Below are 15163 nucleotides of genomic sequence, written 5' to 3'. Positions count from 1 at the left end.
ATCCCATATGCTTCCCTCCAAGGAGTGATCTCTGAGCAGAGCCAGGAATAAACCCTGAATGCTGCTGGGTGTGGCCCCAAAACAAAACAGTAAGTTTGGGACTATAACAACAGCACAGTGGAAGGGTGCCTTTCTTTACACACCAAACCCAGGTTGATCCCTGGCATCTGATATGACCCCCCAAGCAACATCAGGATTGTCTCCTGAATGCAGAGCCAAGAGTAACTCCAAATTAACCGGTTATATCCCCCAAACCAAAAGTAAATAAATAAAAGTGAAGCAAACTAGTAATAAACGATATTGGCTAAAAATAGCTACCATTCCCAATATCTCCAAAATGGGTTCATTATAACTAAGAATAATTAAACAAGAATGTTTTTGTGCTGATATTTGACTACCATAATAAAAATGAGATAAAAATAATGAAAAAGCCAGAGCAATAGCACAGCAGGTAAGGCATTTGCCTTGTATGCAACAGATCTTCTCTACCTTCAGGCATGTCTTGCCAGGAATGATTTCTGAGTATAGAGCTAGGAGTAACCCCGACCACTGCTGGATGTAGCCCCCCCCAAAAAAATCAACAAAGAAAAGATAGGAAGTTAAAAGAATATTATAAATAACCATGTAACCATGAAGGAAAAAATAAAAAAGAGGAATAGTCTCAAAACAGTGAAACTTTAAAGTGATTGTTAAGTTATCTAAATACACTAAAGACCTTTAACACTCATTATAATAAAAAGTACAATTAAAATAAATGCAGCAACTAACATTTATGTAGTGTTTTTCATATAGAAGACACTACTCTTATTTGATATGTAAATTTATTCAACTCGGACAGCCCAAATGATGAGAAAAAAAGGGTGAAAAATCATTTGCTTAGAATAGCAAATATTCAACTCCAATTAAGGCAGTATAATCTGATTTGAGAATCTAGGCTCATTAGTAAACTCTAAAAAACTGGACAAAGATGAGCAGGCAAATTTTTGTAAATGCAACAGAAGAAAAAAGGTAGTCTATTCTAAGTCATTTACATTTATATTCTAAGTCATTTTGTACTGAATACAAAATACATGATTTGATACCACTGTTAGACATAATCTTACCCAAAACAGAATAAAGAGAAACTTACTCAACATTTAAGATGAGAGGCAAACAGTTAATATTAAAAGGGTTGAAAATAAGGGGCATTTTAGGGTAATAATTTCTTACCTCTGTCTCTAGTAATTTATAAAGCTCATTGCTACGTACAATTTTGGGGGGGGGGCACACACTGCAGGTGGGTACTGGGGACCATATGGTTAGAATTAAGGATAGGACCCGAGATGGCTGCATTAAAGGCAAATGCCTTACCCACTGTACTATCATATCATTCTGGCCTTAGAAATATTTTTAAATTGCTATATATTATACTTTACTGTAATATTAAGTATTTTAAATTCAAAACAGAAATCTTATCCCCAGCAACACACACAACAAAAATCAAGCCCCCCAGAAATCTTACCCTTTAGAAATAGACTAACAAATTATTTGACTCAAATAGCTATTCAGTCAATAATAAGTAAATTTAAATATGAAAGGTGAGCAAGACAAATTATATTAAACCAACAAATTATGCCTTTGAATATTTATTTTTTTCATACTACTGTTATAAAAGTTGTCATTAAAAAAACACAAATTGTTAGTCCAAAGAATTAGCTGAGTGGGTTATGTGCTTTATATAGGTTATGAATCAGTATATTCATTATTAACCATATAAATAAATATATAGTTTGGAGCAAGAGCTCCCCAAGCATTGCTCAGGGTGTACTGAGACTATCCTGGCACTACATGGCGCAGCTATTCTGACTGTTCAAAGCTCAATGATTTGAAACCCATTTTAAAGAAGGGTTTGTCAGTTAATGTGATTTTCCCAAAAGAAAGTCAATTGAAAAATCATCCTCATCTGTAAAATTATCAGAACAAAGTATTTAGAACTCTTGTTCTGTTAACAAAAACCACCCCCATACTTAACAATTGTTATTCCACAATGCTTTGTGTCCATTTGGAATGGTCCAGGCAATCAGTGTAATGCTAAAGAAAAAAACTGCAGCTTTCGGTGATTCAACAAAGCCACTACGTTGACCAGCCTAATTTTAAAATTTTAAAGAGTATTTGAGAAGGATTTCATACTCAATTCTTAAGTTCTAAAATCACTTAATTTTTGCTGCTTTGGTATGAACATTTTGCTGCAATTTTGTTTGTTTTTTTGGGCCACACCTGGCGGTGCTCAGGGGTTTCTCCTGGCTGTCTGCTCAGAAATAGCTCCTGGCAGAAACGGGGGACCATATGGGACACCGGGATTCGAACCAACCATCTTAGGTCCTGGATCGGCTGCTTGCAGGCAAACACCTCTGTGGTATCTCTCCGGGCCCTTGCTGCAAATTTTTAACAATAGCTTTGGCCTAAAGGATTCCTTACACCCAGCTGAAGATGTCAAATATACACTACACTTCCACCAATTTTTTAAAATAAAAAACTTTGAACCCAATAATTTTAAAGAAGGGATTGTGTGTGTGTGTGTGTGTGTGTGTGCATACATATATAATACATATACCAAATTAAGTAGTTACCTGATATTCCGAATCCAGTCTACATGAAGAGTCTCTTGGGTGATATATAGTATCATTTAAACTACCACCTCTGTTTCCAGACATCATCCTAGCACTTAAAGAGCTGGAGGGTTGAACAGAAATTCTTCTTGGAATCCGTGATGGTTTGGACTCCATGTTTAAGGTTCCTGTGAAATGCATATTTTGATTAATTTCCTTCATGAGAAAACATGCAAATCTTAGGTTGTAAATTCTCAATTGTCAGATCATGTCAAGAATCAACCATACAAATCAACCTTATCATTTCATCATCCCTATTCTGCAAGGCTTTAGGATAAAATCCAGATTACCTACTGTCCATAAGAGGAGCAAACATCATAAAAGATGATTCCCCCACACACACACAGGTCTTGGGCTCTTCCCATTGTATTATTATAGAATTATTTTCTGGAAAATATTTTTTAGTAACATAGTTTAGTTTCTTGTAAATGTCTTATAATTTGTCAATTTTACAAAATCCTAATGATTTGCTAGGTATTGTTACCTAGCATTGTTTCTATACTTACACCATATACTGCTTTTTATTTTCATATTCCTTAATTTGCTCTTATAGTTCTAAGACTAAAGCATGCATTCCCTATTCAGTATCTGATCATTAAACATTTTTACTCATACATCCTTTATAATTTGCTTTCCTTTTTTTGTATTTTCCTTTCTCAAAAGACAGAATACTGGGGCTGGAGAGATAGCACAGTGGTAGGGTGTTTGTTTTGCATGCAGCTGACCTGGGATGGAGCCGGGTTTTATTCCTGGCACCCCATATGGTCTCCCAAGCCTGCCAGGAGCGATTTCTGAGGGCAGAGCCAGGAGCAACCTCTAAGTGCCACCGGGTGTGGCCCAAAAAAACGAAAACAAAAACAGAAACAAAATAAAACAAAAAAAGAATACTTTTGGAAGGGAACTGGACTTCATTCCTGGAGAGTTTAGGGATCACTCCTCTGTATAAGGCAAAACTTTCCAAATCTTCACTAAATGTTTCTCAACCCACGCAGAGTTAATGTGAGCTATATGTAACAAATAGAATTATTAATCTAAGAAATAATTACAATAGTACTGTAGAAACCATAGAACATCTGATTCAGTCTTAGACATGGTAGAAACAAAGTTCTTAAAAAATGGTAGTGGGATAAGGTGTCTGCCTTGCAAGCGCTAGTCAAGGAAGGATGGCCATTCGATCCCCCAGCGTCCTATATGATACCCCCAAGCCAGGGGTAATTACTGAGCGCTTAGCCAGGAGTAACCACTGAGCATCAAACGGATGTGGCCCAAAAAAACAACAACAAAAAAATGTAGTGGGATTTAATTTGGGCATGTGGCTGAGGAGAACTGAGAAAATAACATTAAGAAGATATAATTGTGTTTAATGATTTATTTAATATTTTATACAGTTCTAACAATGTAAATCAATTATACTAAATTAATTTCACTAAAAACATCCTTAGGGATGGAAGTTTAGGGGTAAACAAAGAAAATGTTGATTAAATACATGTAAAACTGAAAAATCTTGTAATAAACACACCATAAAGAAATATGAAGATAAATACTTAACAGCTAAAAGGCTGCCTAAGGAAAATGGGACAGGTATGCAGTAAACTATGTACTATTTTCTTTAAAGTAGGTGGATCTTATTTCCTGGTTGCCTAAAAGAGTCCCAATTTATGACCAGAAAAGCCCTAAATTATGTTCATTATCTCAGGGCAATTATTAATAGTTCTTGAGTTCTCTCTTAAAAGTGGCCTGATTTGACAAAAAAGCTAATTTTTTTTCAATCTTCAGCTTTTAATAAGCCCTTTATTAGGAAAAGCAAAATTAAGAAAAGGATACTAGAAACAGTAATAGCTACTGAATAATGACAATGCAAAGCTGATAATGTAGTGCAAAAGCATAACATTAAGTTATCCAAAAAAAGACTATAAAAACACTAAATGACTTATATGATCTGAGACTTTGTTTTATCGGCAACATCCAGATATTTGGGAGTTACTCCTGTCTGCTTTCAGTAATTATTTTTGGCCGTGCTTGAAGGCCCATATGTGATAGAAACTGGGTTGGTTTGCAAAACAAGTACCCTACCCTCTGTACAACCATTCTGGACCCTGATCTGAGAACTTAAAAAAAAAAAAGACAGGGGCCGGGTAGGTGGCGCTGGAGGTAAGGTGTCTGCCTTGCAAGTGCTAGCCAAGGAAGGACCGCGGTTCGATCCCCCGGTGTCCCATATGGTCCCCCCAAGCCAGGGGCGATTTCTGAGCACATAGCCAGGAGTAACCCCTGAGCGTCAAACGGGTGTGGCCCAAAAACCAAAAAAAAAATAAATAAATAAAATAAAATGTTTCTTTCTAAAAAAAAAAAAAAAAAAAAGACAGAATATTTTAAGTATAAACTATAGCTGATTCTTTAAAAGAATGTTTTTTAACCATGTCTTTGAGCTTGAGTAAATTTATACACAATGCCTACTTGCAGGCTTATTTGAAGAATAAGACTAACCTAATAGGAAATGTGTTCAAAACTAACCTCTAGGGAGATGGCAAAGAGGCAGAGTCCTTAGAGAACTATTATTTATACTGCATAGAACTATTTTTGGCAACTCCTCTACATAAATTGATTGAATTCTGACAATGTAGGTGGTACAAAAAAACTTACATAATTTGATTGCATAAGTAATAGGTCAAAAGCATAAAAATGGTCCAAAATGTGCAGTCCTTGAAAAACTACCAATTTACAAGATACAAGTTTATTTTCAAATTCAACAAGTGTAGGCACATTAATTCTGAAGAAAACCAGCAATAAACATATTCAGAGAATGCTCAAGTTGTCAGATAAAGAAATACACAAAGCTCAATATAACAGCTTAAAATGCTACATAATATAAACATTTTATTTATATATAATGTATATTAAATATATAATAAGCATATATATATAAAGTATTCTCAATAATAAAACAGTAGCAGGGAAAAGGTGGTGTTTTTTAGTCAAGAATTAAGAATAGCACACAGAAATCTCTAGTGGTCACTAAAATGATTAGTTTTTTCTGTCACTAAGCAGTGGGGGGGGGGTTGGATCATGCAGGTTTGTTTTTTTTTTTAATTAAATTTCTTTCTATTTGGGGCCAAAGCTATAGTACAGCAGTAGGGCTTTTGCCTTGCATGTGCTGACCCAGGACGAACCTGTTTGATCCCCGGTATCCCATTTGGCCCCCCAACCCAGGAGCAATTTCTGAGCACAGAGCCAGGAGTAACACCTGAGCGTCACTAGGTATGACCCAAAAACCAACCCATACCCCCCAAAAAAACCTTTAGATTTGATTCTAAAGTTGAGCAGTCAAGTTTGGCATGGTAAAATAAGTAAAAAATGAACAGACTATATCCTATGCTTGACTTCATATCTGTTGAGATCATGAAATTTTCCTAAATGATAACAATTTTACTATGAATTTTACTTAGTTGTATATCTTGTTGACATCATGAAATTTTCATGAGTTGCTATAAAACCAGGGGACACCTGGTGGTGCTCAGGTGTCACTCAGTGTCTGAGATCAAATTTCACCCGTCTAAAACATGTGCTCTTCCACTTGAATCACACTCTGGCACCCTGAAATTCCTAAAGCCACCCCACTAACCCCACCACACTGCTATTTTCCCCCCATTTCTTTCTCTTTTTGTGATTGAAGACCTGACACTTGACTTGAATACTTAACTGCAGTGTTCCTGAAGGTTCCCATAATTTAATTGTAGCACTCACACGAATCTGGTTGCTAGTAACTACTTAGCATGTGGAAGTTCAAGGATTCAAACAAATGAGTTATCTCCACCCCTGGCTCCTTGAGAAATTCTTCTCCACCCTTCCTTCCATTGTGTTATGACTTATGAATCATAGTAACTAGAATACTTGGCCACAGTGCTAGAGGTGGTCATACATTTTAGTTGTCAGTGCCTGTGTAGAGACCCCACATTTTGCTGCTCCAAAAATACACAAAGAGAAACCATGTTCAACAAATGTGGATAGCACTGAAAATATAACTTATGAACTCAAACAATCTTGAAAGTCAGGCACTTTTTATCACTGAAGTCATCACTGGGTCCCCTACTTGAAACACTTTATTTTATCATTAAACTAGAAATTGTATGGCTAGGGGATGCTTGTTTTGCATGTAGTTGAGCTTCCTCTTTACCAAGGACTACCAGAAGTGATTCATGGGCACAAAACCGGTAGTAAGCCCTGATCACCATTGGCTATGGTCCAAACTCGACCCTTCCTTCATAAAACACATTTCAGAAGAATGAATAAAAGTTACTTTAAAACCTTTAAGTGGTTTTAACAGAATAAGTTCAGGGATCCAAGTTTAGCTCAAAAGACTAACATGTATGTTTTACATATGTTCTGTATCCAATACTATATGGCCATCAGAACTGATGTCCCTGCAGCATAGTACTGTCACATTTTAGGACTGAACAGGCTCACTGGGCAGAGTTAACATAGGGAGTCCTCCATCCTCCTCCTCCTTTTTTCTGGAAACAGAAAATATGAATTTCTTTAGCAGAAGACTGCAGCCCCATAGTTTCATATCATGCAAAAGAACAAGGTGGGGTCAGCTGTTGCAAAAAAAAAAAAAAAGGTGGGAAATAGTTTCAGCAAGGATTTCTGCACTGATGTAAGAAAAAGATCTCAGGCCATTAGAACATTACACTAGTCCACCTTCTGCTCAAGAGCCAACATCAATACAAGGCAGTCTGCTGTTTGAGCCTGTCATTTCCACAAGTAGGTTATAACTGCACCACACCCAGCAAGACCCACTACCTTTCTTGTACCTCAGCAAGAATGCAAATTCCAGTGAGCAAGTGTGTAGTAAGTCCTGCTACATTAAGGCACAAAAAAAAATATATAATTTTCTCTAAATACCCCAAGAAACATACCTGATAAAAACGTACCTGATACAATATGTAAGCCACTATGATCAAGATAAAAATTATATTAAAAAAAACGTACCTGATATATATATTTCATAGGAAATCAGTAATCTATCTAGTTCTTATAACTTGTTAATAAACAATAATAATAAACTTGTTAATAAGCAAAGCCTTAAACAATGCCTGCCTTAAAATACCAAAAGCCAAGTAATTAATTTTGCTGCTTTTGTAGAATCATGGGAAGAAACTCTACAGGATACAGGTTAAAGAGTTCCTATAGATTCTTAAACATTGGTTAAAAATAAAACTCCACGGGCGGGAGCAGTGGCGCAAGCAGTAGGGTGTTTGCCTTGCATGCACTAACCTAGGCTGGACAGCAGTTCAATCCCCCAAAGTTCCATAAGGTCCCCCAAGCTAGGAGCTTTTTCTGAGCACATAGCCAGGAGTAAACCCTGAGTGTCACTGGGTGTGGCCCCAAAACAAAACAAAACAAATAGAGAAAAATGCCTCCAAGAGGAGTCAGAGTAGGAGAAAAGACAAATACATTTCAAGTAGATAAAATTTACTTTAATAAAGGATGGCTGGAGGTACTTAGGGTTTAGAGGACTGATGAAGTACAAACAAGGTACTAGATGATTATAAGTACAAGGAAGCACATTAAGATGAACTGATTTAAAAATGAGACCAGAGGCTGGGAGATAGCTAAAGGACTAGAGTTCTTGCTTTACATACGGGAACCCAGCATGGTGCACACAAGTAATGCTGGGAGTAACCTCTTGTAACACCAGTTTTGCAAAAACAGGAAGATTTGGGACAGTGGTAATGGAAATGTTGCACTGGTGATGGAGGGTGTTCTTTACATGACTAAAACCCAACCACAATCATGTTTGTAATCAAGGTGTTTAAATAAAATATTTAAAAAAAAAACAGAGAGAAAAATCATGTGTAGAGCCCATAACTGGTCTAGAAGCATATACTGTAGTTTTGAAAACATCGAAAAGCTGTTTGGGTTGGTAATAGATTTGTAAACAAGCATTTACACTGCTCTTCATACTTTTCACCACATGCAGGTCATGTTTATAATGTACATTCTATTTGGTTGTCTTACAGGTCCCCTAACCTGTTAACTAAATTCAATTAGAATCTGGGGCACCATAAAAAAGTAAAGTGAAAAACTTCCTACTAATATAAAAAAAACATTTGCAGCAAAGAAATTCTATCAATTTTTCTGAAGAATAAAGCTTTCTATGAGCAAATTGCCTACCAAATACGGCTTAGAGTTTTTCTTTACCAAATTTAGAAAGCTGTTAATTCTTAAGAGCAGAGAAATCAGTATAATGCTGAAAAAATGTGCTGCTTATTCCAAATAGCTATCTTTTCATATCTCTCAACAGATAGATCACTGTGTCCCACTACTACAAAGGTCTACTTTGAATCTTGTTAAGAGTCACAGTAAGTAGTCAAAAAACAAAATACAAACTAACAAAAAAGCACATAAACAATATAGTCCACTTTCCTCTGTATAAAATTTAAGCATTAATTATTTTTCTGAAATAAAAAACTGGGGCTAGGCAAGTACCCCTCAATTTTTAGCACATGGTCATTTTATACTATGGGCAGAAATGACAGCTAAAAGTACTAATGCTTTGTTCCTTACTTATGACTGACTCTAGGTTTAACCTCTAAAGTTTAAAGTCTCCACCTAAACAAAATGGGGATTAACTATCAATTCCATTGCTGCATTGTTAGCCTTACAAGTATACATTATGTACTTATATATTTACCCATTATTATTAGAACTAAAACAAAGATTTTCTCACAAATGGATTACATAGTTCATTTGCTTTTTAATTAAAATATATAACACATTTGGTAACTGTGGGCTTATGAGCCACATGTTCCAGATCTGAGGTTAATAAGAACCATGAAGGGTGCTACGGGTTGTCCCCTGCAGTGCTAGGATTAGAGCCCAGGTTCCCAAACATTAATTAAGTGCTCTAGGCCTTTGAAAAATTTCTTGGCACAACAGGACTTTTAAACAATTGCAGACTTATGTAAATCTATGGAGAATAATTGGTGTAAATTAGGGTTTTAATTACCTAAGTTAAAGGGGGGAAAAAAAGAGGGATAAGATCAATATTGTAGGGGCCAGAGAGATAGCATGGAGGTAAGGCGTTTGCCGCCTTGCAAGCAGAAGCAAGATGGTTTGAATCCCGGCAATCCCATATGGTCCCCTGAGCCTGCCAGGAGCGATTTCTGAGCGTAGAGCCAGGAGTAACCCCTGAGCGCTGCTGGGTGTGCCCCAAAAACCAACCCCCCCCAAATTAATAAAAATAAAAATTAAAAAAAGATCAATACTGTATACCTGAGTTAAAATTTTTTAAATACTTATATAAAATTTCCCCCTTCTTACCAGGTTATAACTGGTAATGCTGGAGTCAACTCCAGGGTGCTATGAACTTGGGCCTCCTGCTTGCAATGCATGTGCTTCCTCAGGTCTAGATCTCTATGACATAAAACAGTGTTCATTGGTGCTGGAGCAATAGTACAGTGGGTAGGCTGATTTCCAGGACCTCAGAGTTCCTGGAGCCTGCCAGGAATAAGCCCAGAGCATAGGTGAAAGAAGCTACCATAGATACCTGACCAAGGGGGAGGGAGATAATGAACTTCCAGATACTAAACAATTGGCTTCCTACAATTATCAACATTTGACTCACTTCATCTACTGGGGAGTGGAGGGATTGGACCCCCTGCTCAGGGCTTACTTCTGGCTCTGTGCTCAAGGTTCTCTCCTAGCAGGATGGAGAGAACACAGGGAGTGCTGAGGACTGAACCTGTGTCAGCAACTTGAAGGGAAGCACCTTATTAAATGTACCAGCCCCCACCTATTACTTATTTTTATTTCTGGGTCATACCTGGTCATGCTCAGGTTACTGCTAACTCTATATTGAGAAATTATTTCTGGTGGTACTTGGTTCACCATATAGGATGCCAAACAACAACTGAACCTGTGATGGCAGCAATGCAAAACAATCCCTTACCCTCTCCAGCCCTTATTACTTATTACTACAGTCCTTGTCTATCTTAAAGCAAATCACAGACATGCCATCATGAAGGACACATAGTCTTAAAATGTTTTGAACAACTTGTGATAAATTATAAAACTATGAGTTCTTTCCAAGTATGCATATCCCTTTGCATAGTGCTGTTACTATCTACCAAAAAGAGAGAAAATTATACTTCCCCATTCCCTAAATTTGCATTAGTCTTGTGGGACTTACTTAGATCCAAAAGAATGCTGTTTAACTGACAATATGCGATTTGCAAGTCTTATAGCTTCCATTTTCACTCTCTTCAAGTGTTGTCTTGAGACAAACCATCAAAATAAAACAAAATGGAGGGCTGGAGTAATAGCACAGCAGGTTGGGAGTTTGCCTTGCACACAACCAACCAGGGTTTGATTCCTTGGCATCCTGTGTAGTCTTGAAAGCCTGAGTGAGCATAGAGCCAGGAGTAACCCTTGAAATGCTGTGGGGCGTGCCCTCCTCCCCCCATGGAACAAAGTCTAGCCTAAATATTAGCCAACATCAACTACCAGACTTGTGAATAAAGCAAACTTAAAGACTGAAACCCTTCAGCTAAAGGCTGGTACATGAGTGAGTCCTGGCAAACCAGATCTACCTGTTTGTGACAGTATTAACTCCACTATTACTCTCCAAGCTCTGTCCTGTGCTATTTCCTCTTCCCAGTGCCTAACCCACTATCGGTGGAGAATCATTTCTTAACCTGAGAGCATTGATAGAATTCCTTCCCTGTTTGGAGAGGGTCAGGAAGGGAAGAAGAATTCACCATTAAGTTTCTAGTTTCACATCTCTTCAAGAACCAGCCTTCCTTGCTGTATATGTGTGGGAAAGCATATACTGCCACCTTACACTTTTTTAAGTCACTTCCCAGAGAGGAGAGGACAGAACATCTCCCTTTGGCAGCATCTGATCTTTTCCGTTTCTATACCTTTTCTCTTGGTTATGTCCTATCCTAAATTTCAAGTTTCTATTTTATGTTGAACTTGCTTGTTTTCATATTGAAAAGACATTGCCAAAAATAAATGAATATTGAAAAAAAAAGTTAATTGTTTTAATCCACTCGTTTTTCAAGTGTCCTTAGCTGAAATATTTGAGACACAATACATACTCAATTCTGGGGGGAAAAGGCAAAAACTTTAACAACTCATGAGATATCACTACAATATGGAGTTTAATCTACACAAAGTTTTTTTGGGCCCACACCAGCAAGCAATGCTCAGGGGTTACTCCTGGCCGGCTTGGGGAACCATATTTGATACTGGAGATAGAGCCTAAGTCAGCCGCATGCAAGGCAAGCACCCTACCCACTGAACCATCACCAAAAACAGTACTTTTTTGGTACAAATTGTTCTCTTATGAACAGTTCTAAGCTATGTTTCAGTACTCAATGGGATTATCTTTATAGGGTTATTTTTTTGAAAAATGAGAAACATTATACAGAAGTATAACGATAATAGAACAAATAAGAATTAGCTCTCAAAGTTCAAAATCTGTCCTCCTTTCAAGTTGTTGACAAAAATGGGTGTGGAGCAGATGATTTTAAAACCAGGTGTTCAACATATCTAGTCTAACCAGTAGAGCCACCAATGTATCTGAGAGCAAGTAAAACCAGCTTTGATCAAGAGTTCAGAACAGACTGAAAAATCTAAAAATTAAGACCGATGAAAATCAGACTCTAGTCCAACTGTCAAATTACAAATTGCCTCTTCACATTTTGGGTTTGCCATCTTAAAGGCAAATTTTGTAAAATAATGGCTTATGCAAGGTTCAATGATTCCTCTGTAGAAAATTTTGCTTTAAAACAGGGGTCTCAAACCCAATTTACCTGGGGGCTGCAGGAGGCAAAGTCGGGGTGATCCTTGAATGCAAAGTCAGTAGTAAGCCTTGAACATTGGGGGGGGGGGTGTGTGACGCAAACAACTAAAACAAAACAAAAAAAGATTCCTCTAGGGCAGGGCCACAAAATGTTGTATGGAGGGCCGCGTGTTTGAGACCCCTGTTTTAATACATTGGAGATTTTAGAAACTTAAAAGTCATACTCTCTCGGGGCCTGGAAGGTGGCACTAGAGGTAAGGTGTCTGCCTTGCAAGCCCTAGCCAGCGTAGGACGGACCGTGGTTAGATTCCCCGGTGTCCCATATGGTCTCCCCCCCACCCCCCAAGCCAGGAGCGATTTCTGAGCTCATAGCCAGGAGTAACTCCTGAACGGCAAACGGGTATGGCCCAAAATCCAAAAAAAAAGTCATACTCTCACTTGGGCATTCCCAGTCACATATTACTGAAAAACACATACGGTATCAGAAATGTTTCATCAAAAATAATCTAAAAAGAATTACTTGTTTTAAGGACATAATAGCATTCTCTATTCTAAACAACATAGAGCACTTTCTTAAACATGGCTTATGCCATGTCATGCCATAACATTCCATTCAATATGTTTTAACTAGTGGGACAAACTGTCTATTCTAAAACTAGCCATGATGCCATGGCTTGCAGTTAGTTACAAACTTCTTTTCCTGCACATCTCAGATTAAGAAACACATACTATAAAAATTCTACCCCAAGATTAAGCATTCTTTCTCTGTGCTCCCAAAGCTCTACACTTATTACACTAAGATAACAGTTCTATATTAGTCTGTGCATTTGTGGAGGGCAGACAACCAAGTCAAGCTTTTTCTTGTAATGGGCAGCCTAATCTGATCATAATACAATATAAGTTATGAAAAAATTAATAATTTCATATTATAATTTTCTTAAAATATATTATTAAACTTGGGGTAATTCTTTGTTTTGAAAAATTCTTTTAGGGCCCGGAGAGATAGCACAGCGGCGTTTGCCTTGCAAGCAGCCGATCCAGGACCAAAGGTGGTTGGTTCGAATCCCGGTGTCCCATATGGTCCCCCGTGCCTGCCAGGAGCTATTTCTGAGCAGACAGCCAGGAGTAACCCCTGAGCACCGCTGGGTGTGGCCCAAAAACCAAAAAAAAAAAAAAAAAAAAAAAAAAAAAAAAAAAAAAAAAAAAAAAAGAAAAATTCTTTTAAAAGAGGTCCGAGAGATAATATAAAAGTAGGGTGTGCTTGCTTTGCACACACAGACCAGGGTTTGAACCCTGGATTCCTATATGGTTCCCTGAACCTGCCAAGAGTGATTCCCTGAGTACAGTCAGGATTAACCCTAAGCACTGAGGTTTGATCCTCAAACCAAGGAAAGATTACAGGTGACTTTTAGATCCATCTGGTTATCTCATATATTCATATAGAATATGTAACTATCTACATAATATAGGGGCATCTTTGTGATTAGCTGCCCAGTTGGCATAATCAGCTTCTGTACTTAAGTAGTTTTTTTAATAGTATGACTGAGATTGTAACTTCCTGAAAAACCCTAACTATATATAGCGACCAGACTTGAAAATGTGATAAAACTTAAGGCAAAAATGAGTTTATATTCTTGTATAAAAACTTTTATAGGGGCTTGAGTGCTAGTACAGTATTCGGTTGCTTGTCTTGCTTGTGGTCAACTCAGGTTCAATCCCCAGCATACCATATGATCTCCTGAGCACTGCCAAGAATAATTTCTGAATGCAGAGCTAGGAGTAACCCTGAACACAATGGGTGTGGCCCTAGGCAAACAAAAGAACACTCTACTAACTTGAAAACACTTGACCTTTAAATAACAATTCCAAATGACCACTTAAAACTAACTTTATAAGTATTGTGAACCTGGCATTACTGACTACTACCTACTACTTCATGTAATTTAATTTGAGCCTCAGCTCACCTCTAGGAATTATCTATGTTAACTCAGTAAATCTGGGAGTTCAGTAGTAGCAACAGATCAAGACTGAAAGGCAGAATTTCTAATTATTTAATATCTCAAAGACCAAGGCTGATCCACAAGGCTGTAGGAAAAAACTGTTGAGTTGGAATGTGAAATCCCACTTCTCAAAAGAGCATAATTTTGTAAGCTTATGAACAACGATCTAGTCACACAATGTTAGCCATCTATTGTTCGATTCTTTAATCCAAATTTCATCTTTGCCCTCACAGTTCTAGTTAGATCCGGTCAGTAACAATGGGAGCAAAGGCAATGGTTTCAGATTGTGAAAGGGTTTCAAAGATTTTTTTTTTTACAGACTTATGTCTTGTAGCTCCCATCTGGGGACAGGAAGTGAAGAGGTAGGACGAGATCAGAAAGAAAACGATGGTCCCAGAGAAAATTCCTGGGACTGAATATCCGGAGGAAACAGTGGACCCTAGAGACAGGAGCTGACCCCTATCAACAGGACTCAATTTCATTACCTCCTTTATCTCATACACTCCATAAAATGAACTGGGGCAGAGTTCTGAGACCCCAAGAGGTTTATTTCCACTTTTGGGAGGCTCCTCTCCTACTCTAGCTTCTCAGGTAGGCCGCCCCAAAAAAGTTTCCAGTGAATTCGGCCATCAGGCCTTCTGGCGGCCCTCCTCAGCTTTCAAGGAGTCAAGAACCCAATACACACACACACACCCCACAAAATGGGGGCA

The 15163-nt window shown here is 37.7% G+C and overlaps 1 protein-coding gene across 3 annotated transcripts in view; it reads right to left on the bottom strand.

Annotated features, from left to right (window-relative positions):
* MARCHF7 (membrane associated ring-CH-type finger 7) overlaps nucleotides 1-15163 on the bottom strand; it is a 39843-nt gene that overhangs the window by 23623 nt on the left and 1057 nt on the right. For all 3 annotated transcript variants that reach the window (XM_049773108.1, XM_049773110.1, XM_049773109.1), the window contains exon 2: nucleotides 2610-2776. In XM_049773108.1, coding sequence (XP_049629065.1) covers nucleotides 2610-2765 — 156 coding nt within the window. In that variant the 5' untranslated portion in view covers nucleotides 2766-2776. The remainder of the gene's footprint in view (nucleotides 1-2609; nucleotides 2777-15163) is intronic.

Source organism: Suncus etruscus, chromosome 5 (assembly GCF_024139225.1).
Source record: "Suncus etruscus isolate mSunEtr1 chromosome 5, mSunEtr1.pri.cur, whole genome shotgun sequence".
NCBI lineage: Eukaryota > Metazoa > Chordata > Mammalia > Eulipotyphla > Soricidae > Suncus > Suncus etruscus.
This window is presented reverse-complemented; position numbering and strand designations above follow the sequence as displayed.